Genomic DNA, 22,066 nt, shown 5'->3' on the forward strand with positions numbered 1-22,066 from the left:
TGTTCTCCTGTGTGGCAGTATGTTTGCCTGAGATAAGCTACTAGTCTGGCTTTCTTTAAAGAATGTTCTGTTGGTGCCTTTCACCTCATTTGATCTTAACAAATGAAACTACTGATACACTGCAAATGTGCTCTTCAGAAGTGATGCAAGAAGGCTAGGTTGGGGGTGGGCAGGGTTTCTGTTTTGTTTTGTTGGGTTTTTTTAAAAGAACTGGGACCTTGAGGTGAAGGGGGACTGTAGGTCATTGTATCTTGCCAGCTAATGGTAGAAGGTTGTCCTTCATGTTGGAACTGTAGATATTCTTTATCCTTTGGAGTTAAAAAAAAAATAAATAAATGTTTGCCTTGATCTCTTCAAAGGTAATAGTCTACTAGCGTAAAACCTGCAGTAATGGTTTGGATTTATTTTATTCACCACCTGCATTTTTTAATTTGGAGAACTTGCTCATGCAGATCTGAATTGCTCATTTATTTAAAATTCAGCTTATTCCTTGAACAGTATTTATTTGTTACTGTTTGGTCCAGTATTTTTCTGCTCTTAATTTTTCTCCAACCTCCACTAATTATTTCTTGTCCCCTAGTTTACCAGTGACTGCTCACCTGATCCTGCTCTTGCTTTCGGTTTCCTGAATGCTCTAAGTGGCTGCCTTTATTCTGTTCTTTTAATTTTAACGGCTGCCAGTTCCAATTCTACTAATTCCCCCCTATAGCCTCTGTACCTTCTTTACAGAGAGTCCTCCTTTTTGCCACTGTTCCCTGTAGTTTTCTACCTTCTCGCATCAGGGAGGTAGTCTGTACTTGTTTATCTCTTGTAACTGCTTAAGTACCGTGAGCTGTCTCTATCTGGAGTCAAGGTGTGACCATTTTAAGTCGTGCAAACTTTTCCTTGTGCATGTGCTTAAATAACAGACTAGACTGCAAACACGTCAAGTAGGTGATATGTTGAGTGAACAAAAAAACGATTAGCAGCCTGTGGCTTGTAGAATTTGCAAAAGACAAAGCTTGCCAAAGACTAGTTAAAACTCATATTTTAAAAAGTGACAGTGGTAGCATCTAAATTCATAGAATCATAGAATAGTTTGGGTTGGAAGGGACATTTAAAGGTCATGTAGTCCAAGCCCTCCCCAGGGAGCAGCGACATCTCCAACCAGATCAGGTTGCTCAGAGCCCCAGCCAACCTGGCCTTGAATGTTTCCAGGGATGGGGCATCCACCACCTCTCTGGGCAACCTGTGCCAGTGTTCCACCACCCTCATTGTAAAAAATTTGTTCCTTATATCTAATCTAAATCTACCCTCTTTCAGCCTAAAATCATTATCCCTCATCTTATCGCAACAGGCCCTGCTAAAAGTTTGTCCCCGTCTGTCTTATAAGCCCCCTTTAAGTACTGAAAGGCCGTAATAAAGTCTCTGTCTTCTCCAGGCTGAACAGTGCCAACTCTCTCAGCCTGTCCTCACAGGAGAGGCGCTCCAGCCCTCTGATCATCTTCATGGCCCTCTTCTGGAATCACTCCAACAGGTCCACGTTCTTCTTATGTTGGGGGCTCCAGAGCTGGATGCACAGTACTGCAGGTGGGGTCTCACAAGAGCAGAGCAGAGGGGCAGAATCCCCTCCCTCGACCTGCTGGCCACACTTCTTTTGATGCAGCCCGGGATGTGGTTGGCTTTCTGGACTGTGAGTGCGCATTGCCAGTTCATGTTGATGGAGCTGGCATAGATGATGTATGATTTCAGGATCATAGATGATCCTGAAGTGCTTTAAAATGTATGGATGTATCTCTTTAAAAGGAAAAATTCCAGTAAATTGGAAACATCAGAAGCTTAAGTAGAACATGAAATATGTTCTCTGTATTCAGTATGCCTTGAGCAACAGTGTTGGCTGTGTAGTTTAAGTGACTTTGATTGCTATGATAGGAGGAAAAAGGATATGAAAGTAAGGATTGACGTTTTGGGCAAGTCTGTCACAGTGGTACATAACAAAAAAAAAAGAGTAGACTTACTTAGAATAGTGTTGTATTCCACTCGAAGATGCTGCAGTGCTGAGCTACCAATATTTGTAATATAATTAAATTAATTTGATTTTATGTAATTGAATTAACAGAATAGGCAAATGGGAAAAAAAATCAGTAAATAAATGAAATTTTAAAGATTGAGAAATACAATATTGGAAAGGAAGATTATTATTTTATAAGAGACTTAGTACTTCACAATGTCCTGATACTAAAAAATGGTGCTATGCAAAATTCAGTTATCCTGTTTCCAAGGTAACAATTGCCAAGTTCAAACCCTCTGAACTGGGAGGCGTTATTTATATGAATTATTATTCAGATAATGGTTTTGAGACTAGCATTCATTATAAATTTCTAATCTGTAGCTTGCACTAGTCTTAAAAGCACATGGAAAACATGAAGGAACTAAGTGGAACTAAAGTTACCTTGACAGTGAAATGATAAAATGCATAGTCATGTCACCTGTGTGCATATCAAGGAAATGTCATCTTTACTTTTAAGTCCTGAAGGAATTAGTGCTAAGGTATTAACAGAAGATATGTCTATGTTAATTATCCCCACAACATAGTGTGGGTTATAGATCAGAATGTACTGATCTACAGTAAGATCAAGGCAGGGGGTGTGGAAATTCACACATCCATTCTGTGAACTCCTTTTCAATGCTAAAGCAGCTTCTGTTGATCCATTGCTGCTGTTCATGCTGATTTTGCAGATCGAATTCTGCTTTTACTTGCACAGGCTTTTGGCTTATGCTGTTATTGACTATCCTGAAGTTTTAATTACTCTTCAGGGATTTTGTGCAGGGTTTTTCAAGGCATTATCATACTACAACATCTTCATAGTCGGAGATGAGACAGAAAAAGGGGGAAAATGCCTTTAACTCTGGGGTTTTGGGCTGCATCAAGAGGAGCATGGCCAGCAGGTTGAGGAAGGTGATTCTCCCCCTCTACTCTGCCCTGGTGAGACCCCACCTGGAGTACTGCGTCCAGTTCTGGAGACCCCAACATAAGGACATAGAGCAGTTGGAGAGGGTCCAGAGGAGGGCCATGAAGACGATGAGAGGGCTGGAGCACCTTTCCCACGAAGAGAGGCTGAGAGAGTTGGCACTATTCAGCCTGGAGAAGAGGAGGCTCTAGGAAGACCTTTTTGCGGTCTTTCCAGTACCTCAAGGGCACCTACAGGAAAGACGGGGAGAGACTCTTCAGTAGGGCCTATTGTGACAGGGCAAGGGGTAGTGGTTTCCAAATAGAGAGAGGTAGATTTAGATTAGGTATTAGGAAAAAAAAATGTTTACAATGAGGGTGGTGGAACACTGGCACAGGTTGCCCAGAGAGGTGGTTGATGCCCCATCCCTGGAAACGTTCAAGGCCAAGCTGGATGAGGCTCTGAGCAACCTGATCTAGTCAAAGATGTCCCTGCTTCTTGCAGGGGGGTTGGACTAGATGACCTTTAAAGGCCCCTTCCAACTCTAAAGATTCTGTGATTATGACTATTACAAGCTTGTATAAACACCGTGTGCATTAAAAAATGAAAAGTGTTTTCAGCCTTGTTTTGTACTAATCATCAAGAGAATAAAAACATTTGACAAGAAAGCATGTTAAATATGTTTGTTCTTATTTGCAGACACCATGCTTCAGCTTTGCTAGCATCGTATTTCATATGCTTCTAAGGCTGAACATTGTAAAATTCTATGTATTTTTCTTGTCTGTGCTTTGCATTTGTTTCAATAGCTGTAATGCCACGAGTTGTCAGGTGCATCTCACTGTACCTTGGTCAGAAGACTTTTGGCTTGATGTCAGAATACTTAGAGATATAAAAACTCATTTAAAGGTTCATTTCATCCTAAAATAGGTGTTTAAGAAAGGTTGAATGAATCATATTATTGACTAAATAGTCAATACTTATTGACTATTAACAGACTAAAATTAGTATGTTAAAAGGTTACCATTAAGCCAGTCACTGGACTCATAGTATCAGGAAATGTTCTGGGGCACTGTAGCTCAGTCATCTGTACAGCTGGTTGGTAGAACAGTTGCTGGCACAGATTTTTGCCTCTGCACAATTCAGGAGTTAGCAAGATACTGTTTCTGGTAGATACTTTGGACATGACCAGCCTGTTCTGGAGGCTGAAAGGTAAATAATGTCAATCCAAACTGTTCTTTGCAAGTTGGCCTCTGTGCCAGAGGGCAGTCCTTGGGATATCTATTAGTAGATACACAGTCTGAACTTCAGGTGAGATTTGATCCCTTATTTGCACATTAAGAAGAATTAAACTTTGGGAAGGAAAACATTGTCTCTCTTCAAACTCCAGGAGCAATCTCAGAACTTTTTTTAGCTGGTTCTCCAGCTTTCCTTCCATGTAAACATCACATAGATGCTTGCTTTAAATGCCTACCAATAGCTAGAAGCTGCAGCATTTTTATTAAGGATGCAGATGATAGATGATGAGGAAGTACTACTTACACATCTCAATTCACTCATACCTTTTCTTATTAGAAGTAGATGACAAACATTAATTAGTAAGATTTAGGAAAAAGTACAGGAGTCTCAGTGTCCTTGCTTTGTATCTTCTCATGGAACAATTCCATGTGATTTTTTTTTTTTATTATAATGTATACAAATAGGTACCAATTGGACTGAGTGAATACAGTTTTAAAACATAATTGCATAGAGGGCTTTAGCATTTAAAAAAAAAAAAAAGATTCAAGTTACATGTTCCAGTTGCAGAAATCAGTATATGACGTTAAAGCAGACAAAAATGCCTCTCCCTCAAACCCCATTTGGTAACAGAACTAATAACCCTAGCAACTCTTGGGAACTAAAATGCATTAAGAGCTCTTCAGCTCTGAAACAGGAAACCTCAAAGAGAAGGGCTCCAAACAGAAAACTACATAGTAAATATTGTCAGTGCAGAGACGACTAGCGAGCACTTTAGCCTTCTCATATAAATACCACAAATTGAAAGAAATGGAGACATATTTTAAAGTGTTTTTCTCCCAGATAGGAATGTCAATATTTTATATTTTGTAACACATACATAGTGTACTAACCTCCCACCAAAAGTGGATCAAACTGATTTCTTCCAAGAGTGCTTTTTATGCTGTGTGGTTTAATGCCCCACAGCTCTTCAGTGCAGTTTATTTTTTTCCTTCGCAGTACACATGCTCAGTAGCTGTTAGCCTTTTCAGCGTATGACATGACTTAGTATGTGCTGCCCTCATTTAACTCATTGATTACTACATTTTGTAGTCTAATGATGTTTCACTGTGTAATGTGTTTGATGTGATTTGTTCTCAGGCTTTTTTTTGTGAATCACTGTGCAAGCAGCAGATTCTCACACAAAATCTCTTGTGTGCTGAGGGATCAGCTCCAGTGCTGTTCCACAGCCCCAGAAGGAGCCATCCCACTTGGATGCAGGTCTCCATAATTAGCTTGGTTTTCCAGATCCGAGTTTGGGAACTGCTGCTTTAGATGGTGCATTGCTTCCAAATGGCAATTTGAGTGACGTTTACAACAAACATTTACTTACGTTTCCTCCTGATTATAACCCGAAAGGTCTCTTCTGTGTAATTGGTATCCTTCCAAGAGTTCAAAGACCTTCATGTGAAATAAAAGGGGATAGAACTCTAGGTGCTGTAGACTGAGGCACTTCAGGTTTTCAGGTGCAGGATGCAGTCCTTAAATGCTACAAAGCTTAAAGGAAAGGCAGTAACTCTTTTGTAATGCTTTGGTACTACACAACACAATGTTGTATTTCAGTAAGGTGAGTTTCCTTGGCGCAGGTTGTTAACCTTTTATTTGTGTTATGATTTGAGTGACAAAATGTTCTCTTATGCCTCCTCAGGGAGGTATTACTATTGAGTTGTGTAGCCCTAAAACTTGCCCTACACCTGCGGATCCAGATTTTCTCTTAAAAAAAAGCCCTCTCAGCTAACATAAAGCAGCTTAGATGAACAGAGACTTAAGGGGGTGAAAGTCATAGTATCTGGAGGAGGAGATACAAATGCTCAGTATTGTGTTGAAGTGCTGTTACCTGTCCAGACCAGAGAAACACAGTGTAGTTGTTTGCCACAATAGTCTGAGGATTCAGACACCTTTCATCCCACTTTTGACTTTACCAAAATTTTTATTTGAAATGAAAAGATGCGCTATAAAATCCTCGATCCCAAGCTACATATTCAGGCCCAGTACAGGGTGCAAGTTATCTATGTTAATTCTGTCAGTCTTGGTTGAAGATTTTCCTCAGTAAGTCAGGACAAAAGCCCTGTGAGCTGTGCACCAATAGGAGATGAGGCGCCAGTATATGCTTGGGCATTTCAGCTGGTAAGTCTGTCCTGGAGTTAGACCTCATGTAAAAATGCTTGCTTGAAGTGCTTACACATCTTTTGCATAGTGTTTGAGTGGCTGGGCATTTGTCCATAAATCAATGTTTCTGTGGTTAAATCCCAAAGTCCAATTTTCCAAGACAAGGTTTTAACCGTCAGGGTATCGGCAGAAATGGTTTGTCAGTCTCCTCTTTTCCTCTCAGTGAAGTTACGTCATGAAGAACGCAAAAGTGATTCACTTATGTGTGAACCCTCTGAGGTTCTGTGCTTTTCACAGAGGCTGCATGATGTGAAATATAGGAAAAGTCCTTAAACCTTTATGCTTCTTTCCCAAAGCTACAGGCTTGTTCTTTCTCTGTAGCCCAAATACATATCCACTTTAGGAACTGTGGTGTTTGAACACAGGAGTATGAAGTACCCACATTTCATCTTACTGATGTTGTAGCATCATAAAGATATAGGAGAACCAAATGTGATTGCATATCTCCTCCAAGAAAAACCAAGGTGTGGCATCATTAAGCAAAGCTCAATAGCTCATTTATCAGAGGAACAAGATAAGAGACTCTGATTACAAGAACTAGCCAAGGTAATTCTTGCAGAATTATTTAATGGGAGTATGGTACTAACTACCTGCTAGTCATGAAAAGCCAAGGACTGAGAGAACTGGTGCTACCCAAAGACAGAGTGAGAGACCTAATTTGTGAGGCACGTTGGTAAAGATCTGATGAAAAATTATTGTTTCTGTAGTTTTTTAACCTTCATTGATATGTGACTATGATACTATTACTGGTGTGCAGTCCAGTTCCTGAGGAACTGAACATCCAGCTGCAGTGTTGCATCCTGCATTGTAAGATATGGAGATGTAAATCACTGTGCCATTTGCCTCAACTTTGGACGTATTTTTCGAATAAGCTTTAAGTAATTGGTCTTGAAAGGGACCTGAGCTTTTTGCTATTAAACTGGAAGTTACAACATTCCTTAGACTTGTTAGAATAAAGCCTCCCACAGACTAAGTATTATTCTATAATAGCAGAGCAGTTCAGAAATATGTGAAATAGTTAATTTCTACAGGGGTATAAATATATGATTTTCAGAAATAAAAATAAATGGGTAAAATGCTGTACACCTCTTTACAGGAAACACAACAGAGAATCTGAAGACAATTCCCATGCTGTGTGGATTACAATGCTCTCTTCTCTTCTTTTCTTTTTTTTTTTCAGTTTTCAGTGACAGCCTCAGTAGCTGTGGCTAGAATCTTCTTAACTGCTGTATGTGCTCAGATCCTTGTGCCATTTCTGTCAGTGGGGTATCAGCAAAAAACACAAGCTGGAGAGGCACAAATACTGTTCCTAGTGATTTTCATGCAATCAAGGAATCGATTCATCTAGAAGTTTTCAGGATCAACACATAACGTTGAAAGATGCAGAATGAAAAACTGTGTAAATACTTTTGAATAAGAGCAAATAAAAGTATAAGATTTTCTATCACTACTAGCGAAATTTAAGTTTTTGGTAATCAAGGGAAAAAGTTTTACAAATTGGTACAGCAATATAGGTGAGCTGTAATAAACAACAACAGCAGTTTGAAACTGCAGTAGGTAGATCCAGCCTGGAAGAAGATACAAAATGTCCATTTGCTTTTAGTAGCGGTATTTAAAGTCATCAGTAATGATCTCATCAACATTGTGGCAAAGGAACAAAAGTTCTGAGGTTTCTGGGATTAACAGCATAATTCTTTTTTTTTTTTTTTTTATTTAAATACCAGGATATCACCAAACCCCTAGCTGTACAAATAAGCAAAGAGATATTACAACTGCTTGAAAATAATTTAAATTAGATCCTGGGAATATCAGAATAAAACAAAAAAAAATTTGGAAAACTTTTCTCATTCATTTCACAACCCATTTTGGTGATTCCTACCACAACTTATTCTTGTAAGGTATTTTATTCCTTTAGGCAGTGTTTCCGACAACCTCTAAAATGATGTATGTTCCGCCTTTGAAATAAATGGCATAAGGTGTTTCACACGAATCCCAACTTTGCAAGGTACAGCAGTTTTAACAGTGCCCGTATGGGAACACTCAGGCAAGTACTGAACAGCAGTGGTACTTGCCCACACAATATTTTGACACCCACCAATAGCTGAAATGGACCCAAGGCAAACTTCATCAAGAAATAAGGCACCTGTGCTTAACTGTGAGCTTGAACAAGTCACTAAGGGAGGTGATGTGTTTGTTTGTTACCTGTGGTTCTCCCAGGAATACTGGATGTTTTGTTCTTAAACCGCACGATGTGTGTTGATACCAGGGTTATCCTGGTTGATTTTTCAGATATTCAGGATTAAAAAAGTCTTCTTGAAATCATCACAGTTCTCTCTGACATACATGCACACACAAACACTACTTGTTAAAAGAGTGGTGACAAGGTTGGGTCTGCTTTTTGTGTGCTGGGAGAGGTTCTGGACTGATGCCTGACCATGTACCTAGTCAGTGCGCTCATTCCTATTTCACTCCAATGCGCTGGATCCCAGCCCCATTTGAATCTACGGAATGTATTCCTGACTGCAGTGGAGCCAGAAATCCATCCAGCCTCTCAAGCTGTAGTAGTGTATTAATGATGCTTCTTTTTCTCACACCTGCTTGATGCACAGGCCAGGAAGAGGGAAGAGAAAGCAGGCGTGCTAGAAGCACCTCGCTGTGACTGTCTCAAGGAAATCGCAAGCTGCCGGTACTGTGAGCACCTTTAAGCTTCACGACTCTGCTGACTTCCAGCCCCACAGTCATCAGGCAGACCTAATGAGCTGAACTCTGGTTTTGGGTTTTTTTTTTTTTTCATAAAGAAAAGATGGATTTTTGAAAACACAATTCTGTGACATATAGTGAGTTTCATTGTGAGAATTCATGACTGATAAACATCCTATTAACAGTTGAACTGGAAATGGAGGCAGCTGGTATAGCATCTGCTGGCTCTGCAGCGGGTGTATAGGTTTGACAGATGGTGGAGCATGAGGACGGTCTGTCGTGTTAGCCTGGCCTCCTTTGTCCCATCCATTGCATTTTAAGGTGTCCTGCAGAGCGCTAGTGGTCACAGCAGGCCTCGGTGTGACTGCGGAGCACATGGTTTGCCGGGCACAGGGCTTTCTGCAGGCCAGCTGTATTGATGTAACCTCTGCCAGCAATTTTGTGTGTGAATGAGGTACCAGTGTGTTTTGTTTTAAAGAGAGCTTCCAGAAGTAAGGCTAGCCTCGAATTAACAGTTCTTTCCTGCAGCTTCTCTGCCTGGAAGCTTCTTTCTGTGTGACAGCGGGGAGGGAGGGCCACCCTGTGACCCCGTCCGAGGGGGATGAAGATGCGCAGGCAGAGGGGCCTGGCCGGGAGAGCTGCACCGAGGCTGCGGCCGCCGGGAGAGATGCTTTCCGCCCGGCTGCAGCAGCCACTTCTCCTCTCGGCGCTCCCTCCGGCTGGGGTAGGGGAGAGCGAGGGGTTCGGCCGAGACGTCCGCCGTGGGATCGCCGGACGGGCGGACGGACAGCGGCAGGCGGTACGAGGCGCGGCCCCCCAGCCGGTTCCGGCTGCCCCCGCCCGCCGGGGCTCGGTGGCCCCGCTCCCGGGGACGGGCACGGCTGCCCGCGGGCCCGCCCGCCGCCGCCCGGCCCCTCCGCCCGCCGGGGCGGTGGTAGGTTCCCGCCGTGCCTGCCAGCCCATAAAGGGAGGCGGCGGGGGCCGGGCGGGGGGCAGCGGCCGGCGGCGATGATGGAGCAACCGGCGATGATGGAGCAGCCGGTGCAGACGGAGACGTGGAAGGCGCAGAGCCTGGAGGAGCTGATCCGCATCCTCCACCGGCTGTTCGCCGAGGACAAAGTCAGCGTGGACGAGGTGCAGGCGCTGATGGAGTCCTACGAGAGCAATCCCGACGAGTGGCTGCGCTACGCCAAATTCGACCAGTACAGGTACGAAGCGGGGAAGACACCCTCCCAACCTCTCCCGACGACGGCCCCATCACCGTGCCGGCGGAGCAGAGAGAGGGGAACCCCCTACTCGACCTGGCTGATGGGGTGAGGGGCGGCGAGGCTGTTCCTCCGGCTACCGTACCCCCCCCCCCCACCCGCCGCGGCGGTGCCGGCCCGTTGGACGGCAGCCGGGGGACCGCCCGTGCCGCTGGGTCCCGGCGGAAAAAAAAACAAACCCACGGAGAACGCAGAAACACCGGAGTAATGCAGGTCGAGGCTTTTCGCTGCTTGCCAGGAGGAAGGAAAAGTACCTGGGTGGGTTTGGAGTCGCTCGCGCTTCGCGAACAGCTGTGGGTTTTTTGGTTTTTTTTTTTTGGTTTTTTTTTTGTGTGTGTGTGTGGTTTTTGGTTTTTTTTCCCCCGCCATTGGTGGCTTCCCCGTCTTACATTTTGATACAAGTACATTTTATTTGAGTGCTTCCTTTATAAAACAAACAAACCCCCTCAAACTTTTCCTTTTAACCTTGCTAGCATGAAAGCATCACTCTAGTTTGACCTTTTTTAGCCTCCTTTCACATTGGCTGTCCTCCCTTCAGAACAGATCACAAAATTCCTAACAGAACATGGGAAACCAAGAATCAGGAAAACAAAGTGTGCTAACATTAGAAGTATGCATGGCAGGTTTTTTTGGGTTTGGTTTTTTTTTTTTTTTTTTTTTTGGCTAACCAGACCTGCTGCACAGAAATAACAGCACTGGAAAAGTTCAGTCAAATGCCAGCGTTGATTGCTTGTGTTCTGGTATCATAGGAGAAATATGTCTCACCTGATATACACACAAATTCTCGATGCAGTGAGAGGCAGCATATAGACATACGTGTTATGCTTTGAAAATAATTCGCTATGAGCTTCCTATCTTGATTAAAATAGAGTGGTCTGATAGGGAAACTAATTAAAAAAACCCATTCAGCTGACATCAGTGCACTTTCTGTGTGCCCCTGCTTGCACCTTTTAGGTGAGAGTGAGGTATCCTATCATTGGCATAAATATTTGCTTTACTTGGAAAAGTGCGGATAGACATAACTAATGGTAAAATGAAACCAGGAGGTCCCACTGGGTTGCTTGCACCACAACAGCTAGAAGCACTGTCCCCAGATCAGAAAAGCCTCAGCATGGAGAGTAACGTATAGAGCAAAATCCCAGCACTTTCCCTAGTGAACTTTTCAGCAGGACGAGATGAGCGGCAGCTCGGGGGAGGCTTGCAGGAGAGTACAGGGAGACCACCATAAGATGTTTTTGAGGATGTTTTCAAGCCTTGAGAGCAAATCAGTCTAGAACACAAGTATGAATAAAAAGTTTTTAGGAGCAAGCTTATGGTGTGCCACCTGTAACTTAGCACATGGAAAAATATTTTTAAGAAATCTTGCTCTGATAAACTTTGTTTACAAGTAGATGCTGGCAGAAATTACCCCACAGGTGTTTTATCCACACACAAATGCTGCAGTACAAGACGTAGAACTTTAAGGAACAGAGTAGGAAGACCGTGTATGGAAAGCCTGACATCTTATTTCTTTTGGTTTTTTGGCTCTGTACAAATGAGTGCTGCGTAATAGAAGGAGAGCCAAGAATATCTGAAAAGGAACTGCAGAAGAATGTAACCATGTATTTTTCTTGTTTCATTGCAGTCCTCTGTTTCTAATTATAAGCCAGCTGCTGAAGTGACTTCATTCAATAACTATTTTGATTTGATCCTGTCTACCACACTAGTCGCAGACTCACAGTTCCCAAAATCCAATCATCTATGTAATTCAAAAGCAATATGATTATAAAATATTAAATATGTCCATTTATTTTTTTCTTCTCAGAAAAAAGAACTTTTACCAAAAAAAAGCTTACATTTTTTTCCAGGTAAAACTTGGCTTTCAAGAAAAAGATGAAAAAGGATTTTTATATGTTGCAACCTTCCTTCATAAACATGTTTGTAAAATTTTGTCTCTTACAGGCACATCAGTATAGTAAAAAGCAAACACTTTGTATTTCAGGTATACAAGAAATCTTGTGGACAGTGGAAATGGAAAGTTCAACTTGATGATCTTGTGCTGGGGTGAAGGGCATGGCAGGTTCGTATCCAAAGACTATGGTTTTAGCAAACAGATATAAAACCACTCTATCTTTCACCATCATACAAAAATACACAAATAATCAGCCCTATGTGAACTACCAGAAAGTAACTGGAAACTAAGATGTGCAGAGCTCCTATTGGCATAGCAGTCCTGAATATTTGCTATATCTCTTGCAAGTTTGTAGCCTGTGGACATTTTTTAGAACACTCTTAAAAATACTCTGTTTTTCTACCAAGTCTAAGCTTCCCTTCTGCCAGAAGAACATTTCAGTTGCAGAGATACAACCTGTCCTGTGGGCAGGTCCTCTATTTAGTCATTTAGTCCTCTATTTAAAAAACAAACAAACAAACACAAAACCTGTGGGCAGGACAGGTTGAACAGACCCTGTCCAATCTCTCCCATACAATGCACCTATACAATATTTGCTTGCAGAAGTAGGACTTGGTGCAGTTTAAATAGTCTTTGCTCTCTCATGGTGTTTAAATCCCACCTTTGTGATAAGATGAGAAAAGTATGTTTGGGTTAGGATTGCAGGCTGTGAGGAGGGAGCCCCTTTCCAGGAGTACTTGGCTTTCTTTAGGTTCACACAACCCATCTCTTGTAATGGACCACACTGCTTCTGTGGCCTCTGGAGTTGTGGATGCAGACTGCATGCTGGGTTACTTAGTCCCTACAAACATGAGGGCAGGATCTGTCCCTGGGAGGGTCTTTCACAAAATATTGGCCAAAACAAAATACAGAATACAGAAAATGTGCAGGGTTTGACTGGTTATTCGCACATATGAATTGAAAACCTAAGGAGATGTCAGAGCTGTTTTTTTGTTTGTTTTAATTAGGCATGCAATTAAATATTTGCAGTATTCTCTAGGGAATGCCATGATGTTATACTCAGAGGGATACAGGAATCACGCTCACCACCTCTACTCCTTCCAGGCTATTCCCACAAAGCCAGTAATTTATGTCAAACTGTGTTTGAGTTGGATGTGCATTTGCTAGAGTGAGACTGAGACCACAAGTTGTTTTTGCTTCCTACATGAGGAGGATCAGATTGTTCTCATGGCTTGTGGAAGGAGCATGACAACGTGGCATTTGTGAACTGTTCTGTGCCTGAAGCAAGCTCTGCTCTCTTGGCATCTCAGTTAGTAAGAAACTCTGATATTTGTTTACTGAAAACAGCAACATACAAGTACCAAGTTTTTGACTGAAACTCATTAGCACCATACTTCTGGGACGGTCAAATTCACCCTTCTCCCTCAGCCCTGATGAGTGGCGAACTGTCCCTTTGTCCTAATCCCCTTGACTTCTGAAACAGTTAGTCCCCTATTTAAAAAAAAACAAACAAACAAAAAAAAAACCACAAAACCAACCAAAACTAAACTACATATCTAGCCCATGTGTTTCCCAATGTAATAATTAAAACATACTTTGGAGGAAGGAGACAGATATAGCAAGCAGAGAAATCATATCAGATCCTGCTATTTTGCTCATGTTTTGCTGAACTTATGAAATTAACAGCTTACTGTGGCTGGTAGTACTTAGTACTATCAGAGTGAGAAGTATAGCATTTTTTTCTTCAACAAATGGTTCTGCACCCCAGCTGTAAAGAGACCATAGAAATTAAGCAGAAGTAGCTCATTTCTTCCATGTTTCGGGAGTAAGCATGGTGGATCTGCAAATATCAGGTGTTCTTGCAAGTTAATACCAGCCTCTGCCTGGGGTCACTGTGGAAAGTGTAGTTTTGTTTCTTGGCCCACATGAGTTTTTGTGTTATGAAGAATTTTTCTGTCCTCTTCCCTCCCTCTGACTTCCTTTGTATTTCTCTGTGGCAAGTTGATCAATACCTGACTCTTCTCCAAGTCCTGCTGTATGTGAGCTTATCGCAATGCATTTCTAAAGTAGCGGGTTTAAGTAGGCCTACTTTAGGCACTGTGAATCTTTTTCTCCTAAGACTTTTGTGCAATGGCATTTCATTCTAGGGCTCTGTCCAGATACAATATGCTATGCCATCTGTCCTGTTTGCTGTATTCAAATTAAATCTGTAGATCGCACTGAGTTTGCTTATTCTTTTTACATATATAGCAGCATCCATGATCACACTGACTCACACTGCTTTATGAAGATCCTCCAGGGAAATCTAAAGGAGACTCTGTTTGAATGGCCTGAGAAAAAAGGGAATGGTGAAATGACTAAGAAATCAGAACGCGTTTTGAGGGAAAATCAATGTGCCTACATTAATGGTAAGCTATTAAGCTTGTTTTGACAACTGCCCATCCACGAGTATTATTCCTAACAGAAGAGTTCATCTGCTTTCTAGTCTCCTACCTTTAATACTGTTAGTGTAATACTAACAGCTCTATGCATGGTTTAAGAATGTGGCTTTCTAGATTCTGCACAAACCTGGATTTAGATTCAGTAAAACAAACAACAAAAGAATGTCCTTTTAACTCACTCTTAAGACGTTGCAGCACTTGCTTGATACTTAAATATGCTGAGTATCTCCTCTAGATCAAGAAGCCTTCAGCACTGTGTCCTAGTGACTACCTGAAATTGCTTGTAAGAATAGAAATTAAATAGTATTGTGTGAGAAATAAGGGAACCAAAGTTTGGATAGCTTAAGCACCTTGAATTTTTTTTTTTTTTTCAAATAATTCTTTTGGTCAGTCATAGAAATCCTAGGTCCAAAATGTAAAAGCTGTCTACAGAATACGTTGACCAGCCAGGAGCAGAGGCCTCCTCAGTGCTACTTCTTGTCCAAATCAACACAAGTCTGTAGTGCTGAAGTGCAGTGTCAGCAGAATTGAAATGCTCAAGTCTATCCAATCTACAAAAGAAAATGCCTGATGGCACAGATGCTGAGAGACGAGTAAATCTCCACCAGGAAGGCTCCCTAGGTACTGAAATCCATGCCATTACACGTGTCTGTAACTATCACCGTCTTGTGCTACACTGGAGGCCATTCTGGCATGGCCAGCTGGGTGTAACGTATTCTGATGCTATGAAAGACATTGCACATCATGCTGAACAGCGATAAGTTCAGCAGAACAAAGGGAAAGCATCAGAGAAGGGGGCCATCTGCCTTTTATGTGAGGGGTTAAAAACTGGAGCAGACACCTTGCGAGGCTGAGCATGGGGACTCCCCAGCTGGAGGAAGTCTCATGTTGCGTTATAGACTAAACCAGGGCATTGGGGAAAAAAAGACTAGTGTCCTGCAGCCCTCTGTTGAAGGTATGCCACACTAAGCAAAACCACAAAATCCATAAGGCAGGAAATGCAAGAAGGAGCTTGACATGTCTGCTGATGCTCCCATGCCAGGGATGTGGGTTCCCAGACTCAGTCAGGTTTTCCTACCTTTGCAGTACTTTCCAATGCAAGCAGTTGCACCCTGCGTGCATCTGTTCCAAAGCTTCCTTGGTTGTTTTAAATAAATTTGGTATCCACTTCTCTGAGGCAGTTTGGGTCTCTGCCATGTTTCATAACAGATGTTTTGGTTTAAAATAAATGGGTAAAACAAGTAGAAGGAAAACACTGATAATGTGTTGACTGCCCTGACTACTTCAATAGTGAGTGACGTTCATGTTTCTGTTGTGTGCTTCTTGGTTGCTCTCGTACTTTATTCTCAAGGTTAGAACCCACTAAACAGAGTTCATTTGAGTGTCCCATTAGATGAGCACAGGTTTAGGACTTTTTTCCTGTATGCCCTCTATTTAGATAAACTATGGTAATGACACTTAGGGCTTACACCTCAGATGTATCAGAGTTAAGAGTGTACTCATGATTCTCAGAGTATTGTGCCGATGTTGCACAATGCAGGTCTGGGTATTATATAACACATTAATTAATTCAAGTACAAAGGCCTGAGTTGTTTTTACGACAGGGTCATAAATTTAATTTCAAGGTCTCTTTCAACTAACTCAAAAAGTCCACTTTAGAGTAGAATGAAAATGGTTTGTTTCATGGATGTGATTCTTCATACCCTACAGTTTTACGAAATAGCTTTATTTCTACTCTGCCATCGCAGAAAGTGCCATTACTTCATCAGTCACCACACAACAGACAGTGCCTTCTTTTATTACATGTTTGATTATGCTTACTATTCAGTTAAGGTTGGAAGCATGCCAGTCACTACTGATTTGTCACCTAGGTGAAAAGAGCAGACAAATGAAAAGCCTATTCTCCAAACTAACAAATAGAAAGGATTAATTACGAAGCAGATGCCCGCAGTAGAAGAGTACTATATCTCTGTGCAGTAGTCCGTGCCCCAAACACATGCAGCTGACCTTTAATGTGACTGATATCCTTGTTACTTGGGCTGAGAATTACCAATACAGAACCTTTTTCCCTGTAAGATGTCTTGCTAATTTTTAGAAACACAAACCTTCCTGCTTCTGGAGCATCTATAACAACAGCATCTCCTAGGAGAGTAAATAACCCTGAGGTCCTTTGGGAATGATAGCTAGAAAGTTATTGACAGCATGGCCTTCCCTACGTTTCTCTGGATTTCTATTGGCCTTTACCTTGTAGCAGATAATCCAGAAGTCACCTGAAGCGTGGAAGGCAATGGGGTATTTTGAATTACCAGTGTATTTAGGAATCTGTGCTTGAGAGCAGCAGTCAAATTCCCTGTACCAAGTTACTTGTTGCCCATAAAAGTGCAGGCATGCCTAACTGTCTTGCTTATGAGTTTTGGTTTGGAAAGCATTTTCCAGGTGTCTGAGATCTCGTTAGATCTTCCTGCTAACACGACCTCTCATTTCATGCCCTCGCTGGTGTTAGACTCCATTGGCCTGCACCGTGTGGAGAACATAAGCCACACAGAGTCTGCCGTTAGCCTGCATTTGTACAGCCCGCCCTTCGACAGCTGTAACACCTTTGATCAGAGGACTGGACACAAGCACAAAGTCAAGATGACCTTCTACAGCCAGTTTGGAGAGAGGACTCTCTGCGTAAGTACAAGACGGCGCACTCACCGCCCACCCCTGGGCTCCGAGCCCTCAGCCCCTGGGGGGACAGGCAGGAGGGGCTGCCCTCTTGCCTGCATAGAGCAGAGCACGGGTGACCCAGGACAGGTGGGAGGTCCAGCAGCCCCATCTTTCCCAGAGCATGCTTGTCTAGAACCAGCATAAAACCTGTTTCCAAATACTACTCAGTTTGCCGACTCGCACTTCCCTGATGTGGATGTCCCTGCTTTGTAGCTTGCCTGCCATTCATCAGCCGGAGGTCAGTTCTGAGCAGACAGGAGGATTGATGAGAATTTTGCTACTAGCTAAGCCTCCTCCAGCAGCAAACCCTGGTGAAGGCAACCTAGTCAATGGAAAACAGTGAAGCAGCTACATTGTTTTGGCCAACTTAAGTCATGTGTAACATTTCCCACCTAAACTGTTCTGCCAAGAAGGATCAGATTTCAGGTTTTAAACCTTGTAGCTTGCAGTAAAGTGAAGAATTGTTTAATAAAGTTAATTTAATTCTTTAAAATAAAAACTTTGACACAGAAAGACTTGCTCTGAGCGTGAGAGTAGGCTGGTTGGCTGTTGTCTGCGTTCTTGAGCAATGGCATGAGATTTTGTTTGGACAGAAAAGAAATCTTAAGATCAGCGCTGGGGTATCAAGCTAGGACATCTGGGAGAGTTTAACAGGGTTCCTTTTAGTGCTCTTCCATGCACTGGGAAACATAACTACTTATGCAGGGAGAAAAGACAGATTCTTGATGTTCAGCCACAGAGGTTCAAAGACTGTTTGGTTTTATTAGATACGGAACACTTTCACCTTTCACTGAAGCCAGAAATTCAGTGCTCGGGAGTTTCCCAGAGTGAGCCTTTAGTAAGATCCAGTTAAAGTTTTATATAATTGACAAGTACCATGTAAATTATTTCTTCAAAGCTTGTCATATTATGTGATTACAACTTTACCAAACAGCTGAAACACAAACTTCAACCTTCCTGAGTTTGAAAGCTCCTTGAGAAAATAAACTCAGATTTACAATTCAAATTTTAAAGGGAAATAAACATGAAAAAATGTTGAACAAAATTCAAGCAAGAATTCAGCATTTACTTGTTTTCTTTTTGGTTTAAGTGTTTATTGCATATGAAGTATGTAAGATAACAAGCAAGACTAGATGTTTCGTCTTGGACTATTTTCCTACCCTTGATCTGTAACCATCTGGCAGTGTTTGTACCTTTTGTGGGAAACTGGCTCTGGCTTATAGGAGAGAGGTAAATTTTAATCATTGGGTCTTTTTCATGAGTTCCTGTAAACGGAATTCCAGTAAGGGGGAAGGTTGTAGTGAGTCTGGGCTATCCAGCTGTCTGAAATGACTTCATGCTCCAAAAACCTTCCTGTCTTAGTGAGGATTTCTGGACAGCTGAGTGGAAAATCAAACTTTCTTCTGCTTACCAGATCTCAAAAGGACATAGGAAAACAGAGCTGTAAGTTAAAAACACCAAGAGAGTTATGTAAAGTCTACTTGTGTATCTTTTACGAGTGAGAAGATCTGCCTGGCTCACATTCAGTGCTTCATCTTTGTTTTAAAGCACACAGGTGAATCCCTAGTGGCTTGTGGCCATGAGCAAGTCTTAATTAACCAGATCTCCAATAAATACATAATAAGTTATGTAGGCCCAGTAACTAAAAGTATGGAGTATGTCCAGCTGTGTAGTATGTCCATAGTACATATGTTACTTGTCCGTGAAAGTAACTGTTTACACAGTTCAGGTACAAACCATGAGAGTACCAGCGTGAAAGTTTGCTGAAAACTGATTTTGTCTTGAGTGTCACAGTACATCAGTTCCTGCAGAAAAAATCACAAATTTTTCTGTGGGACGTGGCTTCTCTTTGCAGCCTGTATTCCAAGCTGGACTTTCAAGCATTTTCTGTCCAAACAAAGTTGAGCGAAGTATTGGGGAGAAAAGATAGCAGTCCTCAGCTGTCCCTTCTGCTGTGGGCTTGCTTCTGGTCACACAGAGCCAATGGACAGGGTAGTTTTTTCAGGTGCACAGTGCCTTCTGTAAAACTGTCAAAATAAATACACTAAGTATTTCAAGGTGCTGGTATTTTGGGAATAAAGGCCCATGCTGAGACCATGAAGTAGGTGGTGACTGTCTCTTTCCTTAAAACATCAACCGCTCCTCTTTCCTTTTAGGCAACAGGAGTGCTGCAGGAGAACAACTGAGAAGCACCAGCACGTGTTTGCATTAAGACCTGCTGAATGTTTAAATGGGGACAGAAGACTCGCTCGGCTAAGGCCGACAGCCAGCTATATTTGTATACCTTGTACATAGAAGTACACTAGGGCAGCTTCCAGGCCGCCCGCAGTTCCCCCGAGCGAATGCCGACTGCGGGACACTAAGCTAACTAGTGCTGTAAACTACTTCAGAGGTTAGATGCCTTTTCTTAGGCTCCTGTCAGAATTAAGTAGTCTGTTTTCTGATTCTAGCCTCCTTTAATTCTACTTCTGATGCCACACTGAGAAGATCAGAAATAGGGTTTTTAAACATCATCTGACACTACTTAATAGGCCTATGTGTATGTATGCTCCCAATGTAATAAAAATTTTATAAACTTCTAAGCTTCCAGTCACTTGTACCTATGGGTAGTATACTAGATACAACTAATAACAGCATCTTATTTTTTTTTATTAAACCTTTTAGGTTTTAATGCTGTCGGCCATTTTGATAATTTTGTGCATTTTTTACTTTTTTCTTTTTTTTTTTACAATTTCATTTGTCAGATCTTGTTTTAAATAGAAGCAGTGAAACGCTTAATGCACAATGATTTTTCAAAACTGATTGGGAGAGATTTGGGTTTTTAATAAGATTAATCATACTTAATTCAGCTAATGTCCTTTCCAAAGTATTCTGTATAGCCACTGAAGAAGGTAACTGAAATAAAACTGAATTTGTGCACAGATTTAAAAGTTTTCAGCCTTTTTCTCCTGTTCATGAAAATATTAATCACACTTCGCCATAATTCACATTCCTCACAAACATCTAAGTCTTTTCCAAGCAATATATTATTAGAAAAGGCTTTTAAAAGTTGAAAGTATTTCAAATATGCAAAGAATCTTGATCCCAATTAAGTCGGTGGGAGTTCTGCCATGGAGTTCACTGGTACTTAGTTTTATCCTCCAGATTTAGTTACAAGGAAAGAACTATTTTGAAAATGGTTAACGCTAATTAAACATATCAAAATGAGCAAAGCTGCCCACACTGAGGCTATCCCATTCATTTAATGCAGCTAGTATGTAAGACAAGTAGAGATTGTGTAGCAAGTCTCATAGGTAGTCACCTGGTTACTCAGGCAGCAGTTTAAGTTTTAACAATGTCTTTTTTGGATGACTCACATATTTCCCTCCATGTTGACAAGCCCAGAAAAATATTTCCTTTATGAGACCCTGTTTCCAGGGAGGTTGTGTCAAATTTTAAAAAAATGTTTGGGCAGCATAACAATTTTTAAATGAACCTATGCCCTTGGGCTGCCATTACTCCTTGAGGGCCAGTGGGAAAGCAGTAGGTGCTTTGCAGTATTTTTTTTTCTTTTTGGGGGACGGGGAAGAGGAAGAAAGGGAGCATGGAAGAAGAAGGGGGAAGAAAAGAAAATATAAAGCAGGCCTAAAGGCAAAAAGAACAGGGATAAGCACCAGCAGCAAGTGGGGACTGTGTGGATGAGGTGGATCTGGAGGCTATGCCGAAGAGGAGTCAAGGGAATGTGCAGCCCAAAACTGGAAGAAGAACTAGGAGCAATGACACCAGAGGCTTAAAAATCCCCTGTGCTTTACCTGGGCTCCAGAGCAACCCAGAGTTTAGCATGTTTCTTTCTCATTCACTGTTGCTGGTTTGAAGTGGGAAGGAGCTAATTTTTTTTTCCCAGCAGCTGTTCTGTTTTGGATTTAGTATGGGATTTGGTGTCTGAAGAATGTTGATAATATACTGATGTTATGACTTGTTGCTAGTAGACCAAGGACTTTTTGCAGCTTCCCAGGTTTTCCTAATGTGCGGGTGCAGGAATCTGGGAGGGATATAGCCAGTACCATTGGCCAAAACCGGCCAAAGAAAGTATTCTGTACCATAAACATCATGCTCAGTATATAAGTGGGGGTTGGCCAGTGAGCAGCTCTCTCTTTCTGTCACTGCTTGGGATCAGTCCAACACTGCTGTTGGTTCCATTCTGGGGTTGCTGCTTGGGACAGGTTGTATCTGTTGTCAGATCACTGGGTGGTGAGAAATCTTTTTCTTGTGTATATTTTACTATGCTTATATTTTATAATTACTATAATTATTCTTTTATATATATATTACTACCTCTTCCTTTGCTGACCTAGTAAATTGTCTTTATCTCAATCCATGAGTTTTCCTTTCTTCCTATTTCTCTCTCGCATCCTCCTGGGGAGGGTGAGCAAGCAGCTGCACGGCACTCAATGGCCGACTGGAGTTAAACCACGACAATTATGAACCAGTTTCTGAAAAATCTTCTCAAGCTAGATGTTGGGCTTAAGCATCGTAATTTGGCATGGCTTAAGTTATTGTGATAGTGTCATAGCACCAGACATGAGCTGAGGCTGGTAGTCCAGCCACTCTGCTCCTGTAGGGTCACCTGGCACAGGCAGCTCAGGACTATATCCAGTTGGGTTTTGAGTATCTCCAAGGATGGAGGCATCATAGTCTCTCTGGGCAAAC

The 22,066-nt window shown here is 41.9% G+C and overlaps 1 protein-coding gene across 1 annotated transcript; it reads left to right on the forward strand.

Annotated features, from left to right (window-relative positions):
* The first annotated feature begins 9,945 nt into the window (after positions 1-9,945).
* Positions 9,946-20,300, forward strand: CDO1 (cysteine dioxygenase type 1). Its single transcript, XM_086770406.1, has 5 exons — positions 9,946-10,279; positions 12,318-12,395; positions 14,478-14,635; positions 17,172-17,341; positions 19,534-20,300. Exons 1-5 carry the CDS (start codon positions 10,080-10,082, stop codon positions 19,561-19,563), a joined length of 636 nt encoding a protein of 211 aa, XP_086626532.1. The 5' UTR covers positions 9,946-10,079; the 3' UTR covers positions 19,564-20,300.
* The last annotated feature ends 1,766 nt before the right edge of the window (positions 20,301-22,066 follow it).

The sequence above is a fragment of the Chlamydotis macqueenii genome, chromosome Z, assembly GCF_036417535.1.
Source record: "Chlamydotis macqueenii isolate bChlMac1 chromosome Z, bChlMac1.mat, whole genome shotgun sequence".
NCBI lineage: Eukaryota > Metazoa > Chordata > Aves > Otidiformes > Otididae > Chlamydotis > Chlamydotis macqueenii.